The following is an 18,405-nucleotide window of genomic DNA, read 5'->3' as shown; positions in this document are numbered from 1 at the left end:
CGCTCCCTTGTGTCCGACTCTTTGCGACCCCATGGACTATACAGTCCATGGAATTCTCCAGGCCAGAATACTGGAGTGGGTAGCCTTTTCCTTCTCCAGGGGATTTTCCCAACCCAGGGATCGAACCTAGGTCTCCTACGTTGCAGGTGGATTCTTTACCAGCCGAGCCACCAGGGAAGCCCAAGAATACTGGAGTGGGTAGCCTATCCCTTCTCCAGCGGATCTTCCCCACCCAGGAATAGAACCGGGGTCTCCTGCATTGCGGGCGGATTCTTTACCAACTGAGCTACCAGGGAAGCCCAACATATGACAAGATACTTGAAAAGACAAAAGTATATATTTGGTGATAGACAGTCTCCACCCTAGAATGTAAGTTCAGTGAGAACATGGACCTCAGTTTTTCATCTCTATCACTAGCTCCTGGGAGAAATACCTGGTACAGAAAAGATTCAGTAAGTAGCTGATGAGTGAGTGAATTCATAGGTGAATGAGTGAAAGAAATGGACTCTCTTAACCCAAGAGAAGTTAGGGGGACTCCAGAAACAATGTGACCTGAACTATAGAGAAGAGGAAAAATATTCCAGTGGTTTTATCCATTACTGCTACAGTTACATTTGTAATTCCAGCTTTCTCTGGGAAACACTAAAATATTTTTATGAATAGGTCTTAAAATTGAGTCCATTGCTATAAGAAAATTTATATATTTAATATGTTCACTAAGTATTAATATAGTAGTAAATTGTCTGTTAGAATACTTCCAACAAAATTTTTATATTCTTCCTGTTCAGTTTTTCAAATGTATTTTTAAAATATATTGTATTAGAAATATTTTGTTTATTTTATTGAAAACACATTTTGTTTTTGTTTTTGTTCAGTTTTAATCGCTTGGATCTACCACCATATAAGAGTTATGAACAACTAAAGGAAAAACTTCTTTTTGCAATAGAAGAAACAGAGGGATTTGGACAAGAATGAATGTGGCTTCTTGTCTTGGAGGAGCTCTTGCATTTAAATACCCCAGCCAAGAAAAGTTGCACAGATAGTGTATATAAGCTGTTCATTCTGTACAGTGAATTTTCTGAATCTCTCAAAAGTATAAATGTTTTCCGTTCTTCCACAGAAATATGCAAAACAGCTCATCCTTTTCTACTTTTATTTATTGTTCCCTTGAAATGACTGACCAGGAAAAAAAAAATCATCCTTAAATTTTGAAGCAAGCAAGAGACTTTATTAAAAATAAGTATATATCTATATAAGCATATATGATAGTGGCTCTAGTTTTATAGAGCTCAGAGTGTATTAAACGTGACAGCCACTCATTTGAAAGTAGTCTGGATTTGCTTTACCTTGTTTTCTGTTATCCAGGGGAAGAAGTTCAAATTGCTCCATGTTTTTTTCCCTGATGTAACATCTCTTGAGGGTGTTTAGCTGCAATGGCTGTTCAGGAAGGTATTAAGGGCTTAGGCCAAAATCTTACTTTGAATATGTTAAAAAAGTGCTGCTGGCTTTTCTTAAGATGGGTGCTTGAACCTGTCAGTTTATTTTAAATAAATACAGTAGTTGAAAATTTTCCCTCTTTGCTACATCACTAATACAGTCAGTCAAAGTCATTAATGAAACCCTAACTTACATGAGTAAATCATATACTAGATCTACTACCATTTAGTTTATTCTGGAAATTGGGGAGAATTCACTGAGCAGCATAGAGGTTTGTTTACATGTTACTTTGAGATGCTAGCTTTTTGTGGAATTAAAAAGAATCAGACACTTCTGTACTTTAGTTTTAGTATCTATGATGTTCTTTAAATACAGAATAAATTGATATAATTTGATACTTAGGAACATATAAAAAGGTAATGTGAACTTTTCTGCTTTTGTGTTCGAAATTTTGGTTTTATAAAACCAGATGGATTGAAGACTTACATAAGCATCTAAATATTCAAATAAGTCTAATGATTTCCTATTACAGTTTGAATATCTTCATTCCTCTTAAATTCATAAAAGTTCTATGTATCTGAATAAGCATATAAAAAATATTTTGGTCTTCCCCCCTTTTTATATAAATTATTATTTTTGTCCTAGGTAAATACTTTGTTTTTCATTATCAAAGACATTTACTGAACTACAAAAATGTGTAACAATCTGATGTGAATGGTATTAATGCTACTTTAGCAAGTGGGGCTTCCTTATTAATATAAAAATTTAAATTTCCACTTGTATCATTTCAGTATACACTATAAATTTCATTAACGTAAATTTTTTTTAACCATGGAACTGACATCTTAGAATGTTACCAGTAACATATTTCACTAAGTACATACAGATAATACTAGTATACAATTTAACTTCTCTAAACAATACTTTTTGCTTTGCCAAAACTTTTTCTACATATTTAGATTATGTTCTACGTTTTTATTCAGAATTCATAGTAAAGATGAAATAAAAGTCAGTGATCCACTTGGTTGAATACTTTTCCCAAATCCTCATTCCTGACTTTCTAGTTATTCTCATGCCTAAAGAATAAAAAATAAGAGAATGAGTGTACAGGACAGATTACGCATGCGAGGGTGCCCAGTCTTTGAGAAGGGCCACTTGACTTAGACCACGAGGGCAGCGCCGCTGAGCTTCGCTGAGACGGCAGTGGCTGTCGCCCAGCGTGCGGAAAGGGCCATGTGGCAGGCCTGACGGAGCTCTCAGGGTGCCCGTGCCTGCCTCCTCACTCCTGGTAAGAAACTGCTGTACCACAGGGGCTTCAGAGAGGAAACCAGCGTCCTGGAGAGCTCGTCAGGCTCTTCTGTCTGATTCCTAGAAACCCAGGCCTGTAGGCACGATATCCCGGCTTGTCTGGTACGTGCACTCTGGCCGTGAGAGGAACCTGAGACCTGTGTCCTCCCCTCCCTTGGCAGTGCCCGTCCTGGGCTGGGCTGAGCAGAGAGAAGTCGAGTGCAAGGCCCCCGGTGCCCGACCACAACCCCGCAGTGGGTGCAGAGGCGGGCCCAGCGCCCTTCACTCCCAGCACCGCGCGTCAGCGCACGAGTCCACCCATCAGAGCAGCTGCCTGCCTGCCAGGGAGAGAGGCCACCCGTGGGGTTTGTGTGTTCAGTGCTTGTGGGGCAAAAGGGTTAACCGACACTTGCGCCCTTGGGCCGCAGCTCAGACACCCTAGCTTTTCCCGTTTTCAAAACTAGGTAGATTGGTGCGCCAACAGTGCTGTGGGCAGTACCTTTTCTGTTCATAAAAAGGACCCCTAACTGGTACATTGTGTCCAGACTGGGAAGACTCCAGATACTTGACAGGAAACCACAGCTGCGGACTTCCCGGGATGGGAAAACTCTTACGGGCCTGTCCCTTTGGGATTCCCGAGCTGTGACCCGGGGCGATGGTCGTTCTGGAGCTGCACGGATGCGCTGCTCCTGATGCTGCTGTAAGGTCATCTGAATGTCGGGAAGCCTGACATGGACCGCCAGGGCCAGCTTGGTTTTTGTCCATCTGAGTGAACTGGTGCCAGATGAAGCCTGTCACAGGCTTTTTGAGTCTGAATATTTGGTTGAACCTCAAAAGAGTCTCCAATGGGCATTACAGAATCTACCAGAAATATTCTGTGGTTGAAGTAGGTTAAAAAAAAAAAAAAAAGGGCAGGGGGATCCCAAACCAATAACAAAGAGTAATAGTACAAAACTGGCACCTTCTGCCCTCACTTCCACAGCACATGCACTGTAGTTGGAACAGAAGTGGCATTCTCCTCAATTCCAAATTTTCTCTCCCCAGTCTTTGACCAAGGACAATCAGATGTTAACAGCATTTTTAAATATTTACTGATACTCTTGGTAAATACATGTTGTTTAATCCTCAAAATTCCATCAAGTTCTCAGGGTGTTTTGTTTTTTCCTTGATGTAATTATGTTTATTTTAAAAAGTGAGTCTGAGAAAAATCATTTTTACAAAATCTATAACTAGTCCACTCAGATAGGAAAATTTCTGGCAACAAGAGTAGGATAATAGCCACTTTCCAAGTCAGAGGTCTGCTCTCATTCTTAACAGGTGCACAAGCAGAGGCAGCTGTAATCACCCGTAGCCCATGTCTATGGGATGCTTAGAAGACAGAATACAGCAAACTTCTGCTGACATGTATGTGGGGAAATAGGCATCTCAAACTAGCAGTCAGCTCTGGACACAAGAGCCGATTAAGTGGGCACTGCACAGGAAGGGGAATAATGGGGCCCCAAGAGCTCACTCCCGGAAGCAGCAGTTCTCATCCAGAGTGGAGACATGCCAGGAGGCAGTGTGAGACCTGGGAGGTCAGACTCCTGGGAAGTCAAAAGAGGCTGAAAAAGCACACAATCAGAATCTCAGGAAGGTGCCACTTCTTGGAGAAGGGGGAGCTAAAAGGGGCGGGGGAAGAAACACAGCAGCTCTATAAAAGACCCGGCAACCACACTCCTGGACGTTTATCCCAGAGATGAAAAGCATGCTGATAAAAGTCATACCTTATGTTCACAGACGCCAAAGTTGGGAAACCACCCAAATGCCGCAAGGTGGCTAGTTTAAATAAACTGGTACGCCCATTCAGTGAAATATAATCAACAATAAAAAGGAACTGTTGACTAAATTTAGATGGATCTCAAATGAGTTATGCCAAATGAAAAAAGCCAATCTCAAACGATCACATTCTGTATGGTTCATTTATATACTGTTTTTGAAATGCCAAGATTATAGAGGACTACAGAGAATTATTAGCAGTTGTCAGGATTAGGGATGGTGGCAGGCAATGTGTGTGATTGTAAGGGACAGCACTAAGAGTTTCTGTGATGGAACACTTCTGTGTTTTCATCATGGCAGTTACAGAAATTTACATGTGACACAACTGCATGCATGACACATGAGATGACTTAAAAGTGGTAAAACCTGAATACTGTCTGCGGACTGCACAGTCTCCTGGCTTTGATACTGTACTGCCGTTACCTGTACCATCAAGGCACACTGAGGGGAGGATCCGCAGGACCTTTCTGAGTAGTACTTTTTGGCAACTTCTTACAAATCTATTGCAAAGGGAAAAAATTTTAAACAGCTCTACATAATATCAAAGACAGATCCTCCCCTCCATAAAAGGCTTTATGACTAAAAGAAATCTTATTTTTACAAAACTATTTCATTTTGTAAATTACTGAGGATGTTACTGAACTAATCCAAACTGCTTACCTCCCATTTGATAAAGTGGCATTGCTGGTTATTAAATACATACAAAAAAGTCATACCTCCAAAAAATGACATTCAAAGTCACTCTAAAGAGAAAACTGAAAACGAGGAAATTTCAGATGAAAATGCTAAACAGGAGAGAAAAAAAAAAAAACAGTAAAATCCTTAAACACTAAGTACTAGTCTGAATTATATCTAAATAATAATTGCAGACGAGAAAAATCCAAATTAGAAATTCAGAACTGGACCAAAAAACATGAAGATGTGAAATGCCTACTAACTTAAATCAGGGGGAAAAAAAAAAAAACACTGAAGAAAAAGAAACATCTCAAAAGTGAAGACAAGCAGTAGCTATCAGAGAAAGTGATAAATATAAATGTCAAAGATCTAATATACATACAAGATGGAACAGTGTTTCTCTAAAGGTGGTCAATAAGGCCATTCTGGAAGGAGGGACGATTTGAAAGACAACTGGACTGGCCTTTTTAAAAACAATGCTGTGAGAGAAAGATGGGTTACTGTTCTAGATTTTAAAAAACTAAGGTGGAAAATTAAATGCAATGTATGATCTTTGAATCTTGGTTTCTAGAAGTATAAGACATTTTGGGACATTTAAGGATATTTGAATATGGCTGGATATTAAAGAATTGCTGTTAACTTTCTAGTTGTAATATGAATTTGTGTTTAGAAGGATGTCTTTATTCTGAGACAATGAATGCTGAAATATTTAGGGATGAAATATGTTGTCTACTATTTCAAAAGTTTACAGATACTTGTAAATATATGAATATTTACACATAAGTAAAATATAGCAAAGATTAGCAACTGTTGAATCAGAGATGGGTATAAATAGTCCAATACTTTGAGTGTTTGCTTCTGTTTGAAAATACACATGATAACCACAAAGAGTACATACGCACACTGTATGTTTTCCCTTTGAGAAAACTCCACCTAGACATACACTCAGATGTCTCTAAGTGACATTCAAGACACCACTTCTCACAGAACTTAGGGTCTGCACTGGGCACCCCAGGGATCACTGTCCTATTTAAACACCATCGTTTCCATTTCTCCTTGAGTTCCACGTTCCTTTCACCCATTAGGGAATAGACTTTGGGCTCACCAACCTAGATAGCATATTCAAAAGCAGAGACATTACTTTGCCAACAAAGGTCCGTCTAGTCAAGGCTGTGGTTTTTCCAGTGGTCACGTATGGATGTGAGAGTTGGACTGTGAAGAAAGCTGAGCACCGAAGAATTGATGCTTTTGAAGTGTGGTGTTGGAGAAGACTCTTGAGAGTCCCTTGGACTGCAAGGAGATCCAACCAGTCCATTCTGAAGGAGATCAGCCCTGGGATTTCTTTGGAAGGAATAATGCTGAAGCCGAAACTCCAGTACTTTGGCCACCTCATGCGAAGAGCTGACTCATTGGAAAAGACTGATGCTGGGAGGGATTGGGGGCAGGAGGAGAAGGGGACGCCAGAGGATGAGATGGCTGGATGGCATCACTGACTCGATGGACGTGAGTCTGGGTGAATTCTGGGAGTTGGTGATGGACAGGGAGGCCTGGCGTGCTGCGATTCATGGGGTCACAAAGAGTCGGACACGACTGAGCGACTGAACTGAACTGAGTGACAAAATCAATCCACTTTTAAGACTACCTCACGTTTTAAAAAAGAAACCACTCCATTTTCAGTCCTCTCCTGACAGCTCTTTCCTTATGCAGGCTGGCTCCAAGACACATCAATTAACTGCTGAGCTCCTGTCACTGTTGCTTCTCTGCAAGGGCTCAGCTTTTCAGTCCAACTTGAAAATGCACCCCTCCTAAGCCAGCGCTTCCGCACTGTAGCTTTCCTTTCTTGATCCCCATCCTGACATGCTGCCGTCCCCCTTGGCAATCTCATGCCCTGCTGTATCACTGGCAGCTTGGGTGCAGTCATCTCTGCCTCTCAGCCATAGAGACGTCTCTACCACTCTTGTGGGAACCATTTCTTTTGCCTTGTTATTTGTGAAGAAATCTAGAGTTTTGTGTATCTGTTAAATGGTCACAACGTTAAAAGAACAGTCATAGAACAGTTATAGTTAATGTATTTATTATCTTTAAAATCTGATGAAAAGGCAATGCTCCTTAGGTACTTCATTGAAAAATTCTCAGTTCTTGTCACTGAAACCTCTAAGTAGCTGAGCAGCTTCTGTCTGTATCTAAAATGGAAGAATGCATATTATAAATAAACAATACAGCACAGAGATCAACTTGTGAAACAAGTTTATAAAGTAGTTTTCTAAGAGTTTCAAAAAAAACCAGACTAGTACACAAAGAATAAAATTCCTTAGAGAACTCAGAGATGAGACGCTTGGAGAATTCTTTCACATTAGCACACATTCCTTGCCTTTTATGTTTTAGAAATCTTACCTGATCTGTTATATATAGATATGTCAAACAGGAACAATTCTATATTGTAGTGAGAAATTCATACATGTTTGTTGGTAGTAACTAAATATTTGCTATGTGTGTGTATTCAGTCGTGTCCAGCTCTTTGCAACCCTATGGACCGTAGCCCGCTAGGCTCCTCTGTCCGTGGGATTTTCCAGGCAAGAATACTGCAGTGGGTTGCCATTTCCTTCTCCAAAAACATTTGCTATATACATTTGAAATAAGCACTATTATTTAATAATATGCATTTAGACAATGACATTTTTAAAGCAGTTCTTGATTCCCCTTTCCTTCACGTGCCTCAGTGGAAACCTGTTTGCCTTGTTCTGGAGATGCTGTACCTGTTTATCCTCCTCTGTGTGCGCTGGGTAGTCCTTGGCCTTTGTTAGCCAGAAAGCAGCGAGCTTTTTGTTGTGCAGCTTCAAATATGTCTTTCCTAGAAGGAGCAAGTTTTTGCTGTAGAAGTTTGGATCCACTGTACGTAAGAAAGAAAAAGGATTTACATTTTATCTCCAGTGAAACAGTATTGCTCTTATTTTGCAAGGCTTAAATTTTCTGGTCTAAATGCCAATACAGTAGGTCCCCTCCATTTGAACAAGACCCATTCTGAGAGTGCACACATTCGTACGTCTGTTTGGTTCCTAAGTCCAAGAAAGTTAGCCTAGGCCAACTAATACAATGGGCTATGTAGTATTGTAGTGGAATACTTTTCACAAATAATACATAAAAAACTTTACAGTACAACAGCTGGCATCCAGGGGCTGGCACTGAGCGGACAAACAGAGTTACTTTGTGGAGGAGGAGGAGGAGGAGGGGAGATGGCAGAGCTGAAGGGTCGTCAGTCAGCACAGGAGATACCAGCTATAGCCCTGCTGCTCTCACACCTGCTTCCGGACCTCCTGGGCTTGAAATGAAGATACTGCACCTCCACAGCACTGCCCAGCACACGGAAGCCCACACTCCTGTAGGGGATGCGCACGCTGACAGTGTACACCAGATACGTGAACTAACGTAACTATCTCTTCAGGTTCCCAACTTGAAAGTTTGTATGTAAGGGACTTACTGTAATATACTAGGCTAAAGAGGATTCTATTTCGCTCAACTATTCCTATCAAAAAATTTTGAGATAATTACTATTTTTTGAGTGTCTACTTTGTGCTAGCCATTTATATTACACATATTTCTTATTTTCACAGCAATTTTATAAAACTGGTACTCCATTTAATAGATGAAAACCTGAGGGGTCCTGATAGACAATAAGCCCCACCTCTTTTGTTCCCTGGATCCTAAGTGCCTAGAACAGTGCCTCGAACTGTGCTCAGTATGTACTTGGTGCCTGAGTAAATGAAGTCATGATGAGTGTGTGTGCGTGTGTGTGTGTGTACACACATTTGATCAGCCTTTACTGAATGTGGGCTATGTTTGGTGGTGGTGCCCAGTTGTTGTCTGACTCTTTGTGACCCCAGGGACTGTAGCCCACCAGGCTTCTCTGTCCACGGATTCTCCAGGCAAGAATACTAGAGTGGGTTGCCATTTCCTTCTCCAGGGGATCCTCCTGACCCAGGGATCGAACCCCTGTCTCCTGCATTCCAGGCAGATTCTTTACTGCTGAGCCACCAGGGAAGCCCGTGGGCTGTGTTTAAGCACAGATAAAGTCTCTGCTCTTTTGGAATTTGTAATGAAAAGCAGTGACAAGCATTAGCACATATGAATGTAACATAAGAATAAAGAGACTGCTTTGACAGGAGTACAAATTTTAAAGTTCTATGGGAAACCGAAAAAAGCAGCTAAGAGGTTACACACGGGCTGACTTGGGGGCTGAGCAGAATTTTAACATCTAAGTGGAGAATATGTTTGGCTGAAGCAAAAATGTGAACAAAAAGCCTATGAAGGAAAGCATGGGACTGTCTTACTGCATTAATTTATAGTTTCCTCCTACCAACCTGGGACCCTTCTATTTTTAAAGTATAATTTTTCCTGGATATGATTTATGATTAACTACATTTGTTTCTTAACCCAAACTTGTTTTAGTTCTTTAATCCGAAGATGTTTGTAAGATGCCATGCTGATGTGCGTAAGGCTTCCTCAGAGTTAAGCAGACTCCGTCATTCCGCCCCCGCTTACGCTGCCCTTTGGCAAGTCTGCCCAGTCTTCTGTGCTAAGCGACGAGGGTGCCATGTACGCAGAAGACAGTCACATCTTCCCTGAATTTCGTTTCAGACGGAAACAGTCACACTGTGGACTGCTAAGGGCCATGAAGGGGGAAATAAAGGGTACTAAAAGCATGGGAAGAGCTTCTAAACCAAACATCAGCCATAAGCAAAGGCCCCCGAGAGGAGGTGACCGTACAGTGAAGCCTGGAGGATGATGGAATTACCAAGGGTCATTTGGCTCCATAAAAGTATGACCATGTTCTTCTCAGCAACCCAAATGCTTAAGTCTCTTAAGGTGCTTTTTTAACTTTGTAGTTATACTTCTAAGTTTGAGAAAAATGCATTCCCACATCATACCCATGATAATGTAAAACTACCATCATGAGAGGATGTCAATGGAAGGTCATTAACAGTGTCAGAATTAACACATAACAGAGTTAACATTCAGACAAAATTCTTTAGAAGAAATGTGTTTCAAAAATGCTTTGCTATTATGAAAGCATTTGAACAAGTCCATATGAGTAGGCTCTCAAATTTGGTAAATTGTTTTAATTTTCTTCTGATTAAGTTTTATAGACATATTGGCAATGGTTTTTTTTTGGGGGGGTGGGAGTATTTGGACCTTAGGCTTCTGTCTCTGACGTCTCTAGTTTCTGCCGTTAGAAAGGATAAACGTAAGCTAATGTTTTCTAGGCTGGCTGTTTCTTCAAAGTAAGGGTAACATAAAACTCTTCACCACAAAAGGCTATCTGCAACAGAACAAAGACTGACCTGGTTTAAAGCAGAGTTCTCATTTAAATGCCATCTGAAATTTGCTAAGACAGTTGATCTTTAAAAAGTGTCTTTTGGTAACTCTGTGAGGTGACAGGTGTTGACTGGACTTGATTTTGTGATCATGATGTGTTTCATGATGTCTGTGAATATCAAGTCATGCTGTACACATGAAGCTCATACAGTGTTATATGTCAATTATACTTTGGTGTTAAAAAATAAAAATTTTAAATGAAGATAAATACATGCTTCTGATTTGCTGTGCAATCTTAAAGAGTTAATCCGTCAAAGCCTCCTCTCAAAAAGGAAGGTTGAATTACATCAAATGAAGGACTGTTAGAACTGCAGCTCTAAATTCACAAGTAGTCTATTTCTTTCTCAGGAGATCTTTACTAAATAAGGACTTCTAAAAATTATTTGAGGACTTCCCTCGTGGTACACTGGACGGGAATGCAGGGGACACGCATTCTACCCCTGGTCTGGGAAGACCCCACAAGAAAAATTACTATTACATGTCTGACATTCATACAGTTATATGAAATAAAAAAGGTTACCTTGCTCTGCCCTGTGAAAGTAGCCGAGGGCCTGTCAAATACACAAAAATTGTATTTTCAATACATTGAAAAGGATTAAGACAGAGTACTGAAAAAGCATTTTTTCAAAAGATCTATTCCTACATTAAATATAGGAAGTAAATCAAACCATCCTAAAATACTGATCCCCTTAAATAACAGTCAATTCATCAACAATGAGAGTTAATATAGCAAAATTGAACATAACACTATTAAATCATCAGAATACAAATTACATACATTTCTAGTAATAACTTGATTGTTACTCAGAACTCGGACTGAAACCAGCATCACATGAAGAGAGGAAAGATCATTATCATGTACAACTCAGATTATTCTGACATTTTTCTTCTTCAATCAGAACAGTGGCTTTATGAATAAAAACTAGATAAAATTAAAAGGTGTGTTTACAGCGATACACAGGTTGGGCCAATGTATCTCTAAGAGTCCTTTGTAACAGAAACCCCTACATAAGATGCTCATGTCCACCTGCAAGTCCCTGCTAGTCCCTTTTCGTCCCACTTAAACCTGTCTCCATAGTACGGCAACTGACACTTAATCTTTTAGATACATAACTAATTTGTTGGAGTAGAGATGATTCTTTTTTGTGAGAATGCATTCTTTTTAATAAAAACAAATATTTCACAACTCTACCTCAAATTCTACACTATAGCTTCACAGAAAACACTGTGATCAAGTATTGGGAAATGTTTTTCAACCGTCTCCTTCCTTACCCTGAAAATTTTGTGATAAGTAAACCCAAAATATGTGCCCTGAAATCCCTTTCAGGTTTTACTTTTAACAGGAAAAGCAAAGACCTTAGAAATGAGACTATAAGGCTTTCAAACCTGCTTTTACAAAATGCTCTAAGTACTATCTATCAATACAAACATGCTCTAATTCCCAGACGGCTGTTATCTTACAGAATGTGTGCCATCTGGGCCACCAGGGAAGCCTAGAATGTGTCCCTAAAATATACTGAGAAGCAATTGCGTATTTCCTGCTCTATTTTATAATTTTCATATGTTACAGATTTCAAAAAGAAAATGAAGGTAGCTTTCAGCCACGGGGTTCTTTAGGGGCAATAAACCAGAATGATCAGCCATTCACCTAAAAGGGAAACAAACACTCACCATCACGGATCATAAGCATTAGGTCTCTGTGATAAGAGCCGCACGGGGCCATCAGAACGTGCTGGCGGCCCTCGATGCTCAGAGCTCCGGATGAGTGGACACCGCAGAGCGGCCCAGCGGTTAAGAAACCAGAATAACCAACAAAGGACCTCACACTACCTCCTCATAGGTGGAGCTAGGCGGAGTTGCAAACAGCACTTGAGCAATCCTTCTTTGATACCAAGGCATTTCAGCAACTGTGTAACACCTATAGGGAAAGAAAATGACACATGTATTCAAATTGCACCTTCTTTTTTTCTCTTAAAGAGAACTAAGCATATTAACATATATAAAGGGGATCTTCTCCTACTGTATATTTAAAGAGCTTATATTTCTCATAATACCCAGTAGGTTAATATTTATACTGAGTTATTTAGAGACTGACTGATATTGCTCCATTAATCACGGTGTATTTTGTGACTAGGTGTAAACAGTAAGCAATATTTATAATAGTAATGATACTACAGTGTATCATTCACCACTGAGTACTCACTTTGTACAAAGTGCTGAGCTGAGTGATTATCTCATCTACTCCTTACAATAATAAAATGAGATAGAATCATTACCCCTATTTTTTTTACATAAAAACTAACTCAGAGAAGTTTTTAAAAAAACAAGAAAAATAACAAAACATGGTATACTTAAATGACAAGAACAACCAACAAGTTTACAAATGTGAAAGGGAGAGGCAGTAATGAACATCCGATAGTAGAGGAGGCCCTTGCTGCTTATCCATCTTAAACACAGCAGTGTGTGCCTGTCCATCCCACACTCCCTAAATACTCCTTCCCCACTCACCTTCCGCCCCCACTAGCAGCCCTAAGCTAGTTCACAGCACAGGGAGCTCTGCTCAGTGTCACGTGGCAGCCTGGATGGGAGGGGGTTCGAGGGAGAAGGGACACATGGATATGTACGGCCGAGGCCCTGGCTGTCCACCTGAAACCATCACAGCATCGCTAACCAGCTATACTCCAGTACAAAATAAAAAGGTTAATAAAAAAAGTAACAGCAAAACTCTCGACAACTTTCTGAAATAAGGAGGAAAAAAGTGTTCGATCTTTGATTAGGGTCTGAAGTCCTTGAGAAAGAAACTAGTTCATTCATATTTGGTCACCAGCATCTGAATTACTATCCCTCAATCATCATTAATTCTCACTCAGTATGTGTTTTGTTAAACATGTCCTTTATCCAGTATTTACTTCTCTTTAAAGAGAGTTTGATACGGGACTTTGCACCCCTCATGCTGCTGCTGCTGCTAAGTCGCTTCAGTCGTGTCCAACTCTGTGCGACCCCATAAACGGCAGCCCACCAGGCTCCTCTGTCCCTGGGATTCTCCAGGCAAGAACACTGGAGTGGGTTGCCATTTCCCTCTCCAATTGCACCCCTCATGGAAGACAATAAATACTCAGCTCTGTAGACCACACATAAAGAAAATGGTGGTAAACCTAAGACTCTCAAACCAGTAAGCATTTAACACACTGGTGTATGCTCATACCAGCAAAATAAGGATGTGCTTTGAAGAGAGATTACATAAAAATGGAAAGATACTAAAATTCCTCAGATGAATCACACTGTATTTGACATACTTTGAAGATACAAAGACCCTCTGAGGCCATCCTATTTTTATATAGTTAGCTTAATCCAATTCCATTTAGTCTGGTAAATGAGAATAATCTTTCCCAAAAAAGGGAATGTAAAGTTTAATGAAAAGTTTCAATGCCTGTTTAGTCTTAGTACCTGTTTCTAAATAATCTGAATAACAATATTTAACAAAATCACAATCAAATTTAATATTTTCTAAATACTAAACACTAAATAACCACTACAACTGTAAGTTAATCTAATGGATTAAACACTCTTGACTCCCAAATATTTGAAACATTTTACTTTTTTATATACTACAAAATAAGATGATAGTAAGTACCACTGAAATATTTATTTCAAGAAATTTTCTTACCAAATACCCATAAGGTGAATTGAAGTAGCGTCTTTAGGGTTCAGTTCAATTGCTTTCTAACAAGAAATGAGAAAATAAATCATATTTGTTTTCTAAACACCAATAAGTACGTTACCATATTTGCTGACAAAACCCATGATTTAAAAAAAAATGCAACCAAGAATTTCATTTTTCTAAGATAATCAACACCAATTTTCTTCCTTTTGACTCTTTAAATTTATTTCAGCACACTATTAATTACTTAGATTACTATTTTATAAGAATCAGAAACTGATAGCAGGATATAGCAAGAGGAAAGAAAACAAAATCTGTGAATGAATCGAATTTGACAACAGTGATAATATATCACTCAGTTATATCTTCAAGATTAAAGGAAAACAAAATAATAGTTCTTTGTGGCAAGTCCTATATGACTGTTAAGTAAAATTATTCTTTGTTAGAAAAACAAAATACATAATTTTAGAAAGTCTCTTCCTATGTGCAAATTTGGTTTAACTTCCCCATCTATATTTAACAAAGGGAGAATAAATACTACTTATTCACAGAATTCATTAATAGAATAATTATGTACAATATAAAATATACTGATAGTCTCCCTAGTTTCTATTTACTATGTGCAGGTCCTATATGAATTAATGTAAAGCATAAACTACAGAACTACAACAACAACTTTAAAAAAATTGCTCCTCAGTTTTTCATTATTTTGTTGAAAACCACTAAGGAAATCTCACAGATTAATGTTAATCCTATTAAATATATATATTAAAAAAAAAAAAAAACCCTTTTTAAGACTTCCTAGCTTACACTTTTCTATAAAAACACATTTTCACTTTCAGTTGATAATGTGTGAAATACACATTTTTAAGTACCTGTACTAGTTACTACAGTGACTCTGAAGTCAGACCAAATAGGGTTCAAATCACAGCTCAGTGACCTCTAACTTTTTGACCTTAGCAAGTTCTATATTCTTTCCAAGCCTGAGTTTGCTCTTGTACAGAATCAGGAAAGCAGTACACTTAACTTATACGGTTGTGGTAAAAATTAAATGAGCAAGTTAACAGGAGGTGCTTAACACAGTAATATTTTCTATCATCAGAGTCATCATTATTTTTACTTTTTTGTAAGTCTCATAATGTTAGTAATGAGAGAGAGAATAGCTAAATAAGGCTAATCACCTATGACTTGGCGGAAATCTCATTACCAGTAATATGGGTAGGAATCACCATTGACCTAATTTTGACTTTTCTATAAATAAAGTGATGTGCTTTACACAGAAGAATATATTTTAAAGTATATACAGCTCATATTCTAAGCAGGCTTTCCAAATCAGAGTTCCACCAGAAAATTAACCCCTACAAAATATTATACAAGTTACTATATTTTCCATTCTGCCAAGAATGGTACAGAGCTAGTCCATTTTGATGCAAAGGAAAGAAGTTAATTCACCATATACAACTTATGCCTTGGGATATTACAGTTTAATTTACTTTTAGGATGTATTCAGAGGGGCTATACTTAAGCAAATCTTTTCTTTTATAATCCTTTCTGTCATAAGTTTAAGTTTCTTCAAAAACAATACCGAGATAGTAATTCCTTATGGTTTTAGATGTAATAATGGAATGTGAAATAGAAGTAGTTTAAATGATCTTTTAAGTATATAAACACTAAACACTGTCATTTAAAAAATATAGTTAATATACACACTTAAAAACTTAAAAACATTGCTTATTTTTAAATAATCTATAGTCTTCACAGTTTCTTTGAAGTGTATGTTAATTTATTATATGCAGTGTTTCATTATTCACTTGGAAGTTATCAGGTATTTCTACATCCCAAGGCACAAAATAATCTAAGTGATTTATCTAATGCATCTGAGATTCTATTTCACTGAATCTCTAAGATAACATAAAAGGTATGACATCATCATTTTATATACCACTAAGAAAAAAGCACTGCTGATTATATATAATGCAATCTGATTTCAAAGGTCTTAAAATGTGAAAAATCTATATTACTAAATCAAAATATGTATGTATGTATATCAATGTATATGTGTATGTGTGTGTATGTATACATGTATATATATACTATTGATGCCCAAATAAGAAGCTAAGTCTTCTGACTCCTAGTCCAGTGCTCTTTTCTGCTAGTCATTACAATAATTAGGAATTGAATCAGTAACGATAAATATGTTTGTTTTCATCACTTTCTCTTAATTTGGATTTTTGAGATGGTCTATAATATCAAAAGATAAATACACTGGGTTTTTAGCTGCAGTTTTTTTGTTGCTTATTTTTGGACAATAGAATAATGTGTAAGTACAACATGAAACATACAAATTCCTGGAGAGTTTCTGGCACCTAAGGAAGAGCTTACTATAATAAGTAAATGAACTTTGGGGGAAATATTAAAACACAGAGATCATACTCATATATAGTACTATTACCTTTGCAAGTGGTATGTCAATTATATTAGACCGCTGGATGAGACCATACCTCCTGGCACGCAGGACTTTGTATAACCCCCTCTCACGTTCTCTGGTCTTGGCCAAATGACTTGTTTAGGCCGACAGGTTATTACTAAGTGTGATGCAAACATGCTTGATAAAAGTCTGCACAGTGGAACTTTTCCCCTGGCACGCTCACTCTTGGAAGCAGTGACTATGTGACACAGAAGTGTGGGCTACAGCACTAAATGATGAGAAGAAAAGTAGGGAGAAATGCCACACGCGAGAGGGCATCTCGTCCATTCCTGTCCGAGCTGAGGGTCCAGGTGAAGGGAGCCCTTTAAATGACCTCAGCCACAACAAGCAGAATGGAGGCACGACTGTGCACGGTTAGTCCACAGAATTTTGAGAAATAATTTGTCACTGTTTTAGGCCACTGAGCTTTAGGTGGTTTGCTATCCAGCAAGAAATAAGTGAAACAGAAGTCTACTCAGAAAACTATTGACTCTTCAAGTCCATCGGTACCTCAAAATGCTCCTTGATAATGTAGGCATTTGCAATTTTAGCCTTGATTCCTTCATAATCTCCAACATCACCAATACAGATTGCATACCACTAAAAACAGAAGAAACAAGGTATAAGAGTACTAATATTCCATAATATCCCATTCAATACCAGGCTGCAACTCCTCAGTAGTTATTCTCACTTAACAAAAAGCTGAGCACAAAACCTGTATTAAATATACTAGAAAATACAAATAAAAAGTAGACATAGCCCGTAAGGAACTTAAGTCAGGACATGTTTATAGAGAACTATAATATAAGACAGAGGTCAGTGTATCTCTAAGAAAGTTACCAACACAATGGGGATATAATGATTCATATTTATGATATGAATATAAATTTATAAAAATGTGCAATTTAACATTATCGTTTTATTTTCTCAACCTATTTTCTGGGCACTGTTTCTTATTTCACAGCCACGTTACTATAGTAATAACGGCCATATCTATCAATCGTGACTTTGTCCTCACGCCCATAGCTGGACAACAAACCCAAACTGAGATAATCTGAGCTTCTTCCCTGAGAACTGAAACCAAATATCCAAGCTTCATAAACCTAGGTGCTGGCGAAAGTCAGACTCAGGACAAGAAATGTAAATCAAAACCACAATGAGGTTTATCACCTCACACCAGTCAGAATGGCCATTGTCAAAAAGTCTACAAACAATAAATGCTGGAGAGGGTGTGGAGAAAAGGGAACCCTCTTGCACTGTTGGTGGGAATGTAAATTGATACAGCCACTGTGGAGAACAGCATGGAGCTTTCTTGAAAACTAGGAATAAAATGACTATGACCCAGCAATCCCACTACTGGGCATATATACCCTGAGGAAACCATAACTGAAAAAGACACATGTATCCCAATGTTCACAGTAGCACTATTTACAACAGCTAGGACATGGAAGCAACCCAGATGTCCATCGACAGAAGAAGGGATAAATATATGGTACATATATACAACGGAATATTACTCAACCATAAAAAGAACAAATTTGAGTCAGTTCTAGTGAGGTGGATGAACCTGAAACCTATTATACAGAGTGCAGTAAGTCCAAAAGAGAAAAGCAAATATAGTATATTAACCCATATATACAGACTCTAGAAAATTGGTATTGATGAACCTATTTGCAGGCAAGGAATGGAG

At 38.4% G+C, this 18,405-nt stretch overlaps 2 protein-coding genes across 12 annotated transcripts in view; one reads left to right on the top strand and one right to left on the bottom strand.

Annotated features, from left to right (window-relative positions):
* The window catches only part of WWP1 (WW domain containing E3 ubiquitin protein ligase 1), a 137,733-nt gene extending 136,161 nt beyond the window's left edge, over positions 1-1,572 (top strand). For all 7 annotated transcript variants that reach the window (XM_061439438.1, XM_061439439.1, XM_061439440.1 and 4 more), the window contains one exon: positions 876-1,572. In XM_061439438.1, coding sequence (XP_061295422.1) covers positions 876-975 — 100 coding nt within the window. In that variant the 3' untranslated portion in view covers positions 976-1,572. The remainder of the gene's footprint in view (positions 1-875) is intronic.
* A 3,096-nt stretch (positions 1,573-4,668) lies between these two features.
* Positions 4,669-18,405, bottom strand: part of RMDN1 (regulator of microtubule dynamics 1) — a 37,081-nt gene continuing 23,344 nt past the window's right edge. For 3 of the 5 annotated variants that reach the window (XM_061439446.1, XM_061439449.1, XM_061439448.1), the window contains 6 exons: positions 17,226-17,315; positions 14,255-14,310; positions 12,418-12,505; positions 11,108-11,138; positions 7,971-8,104; positions 4,669-7,397 (listed from right to left, as the gene is read on the bottom strand). In XM_061439446.1, the coding sequence (XP_061295430.1) occupies positions 7,347-7,397; positions 7,971-8,104; positions 11,108-11,138; positions 12,418-12,505; positions 14,255-14,310; positions 17,226-17,315 (450 nt within the window). In that variant the 3' untranslated portion in view covers positions 4,669-7,346. Of the gene's footprint in view, positions 7,398-7,970; positions 8,105-11,107; positions 11,139-12,417; positions 12,506-14,254; positions 14,311-17,225; positions 17,316-18,405 lie in introns of those variants that run through there. The other 2 variants (XM_061439447.1, XM_061439450.1) reach the window with 2 other exon arrangements.

The sequence above is a fragment of the Bos javanicus genome, chromosome 14 (assembly GCF_032452875.1).
Source record: "Bos javanicus breed banteng chromosome 14, ARS-OSU_banteng_1.0, whole genome shotgun sequence".
In the NCBI taxonomy this organism is placed as follows: Eukaryota; Metazoa; Chordata; class Mammalia; order Artiodactyla; family Bovidae; genus Bos; species Bos javanicus.
The sequence above is the reverse complement of the archived record's forward strand: the minus strand, read 5'-3'. Positions and strand labels throughout refer to the sequence as shown.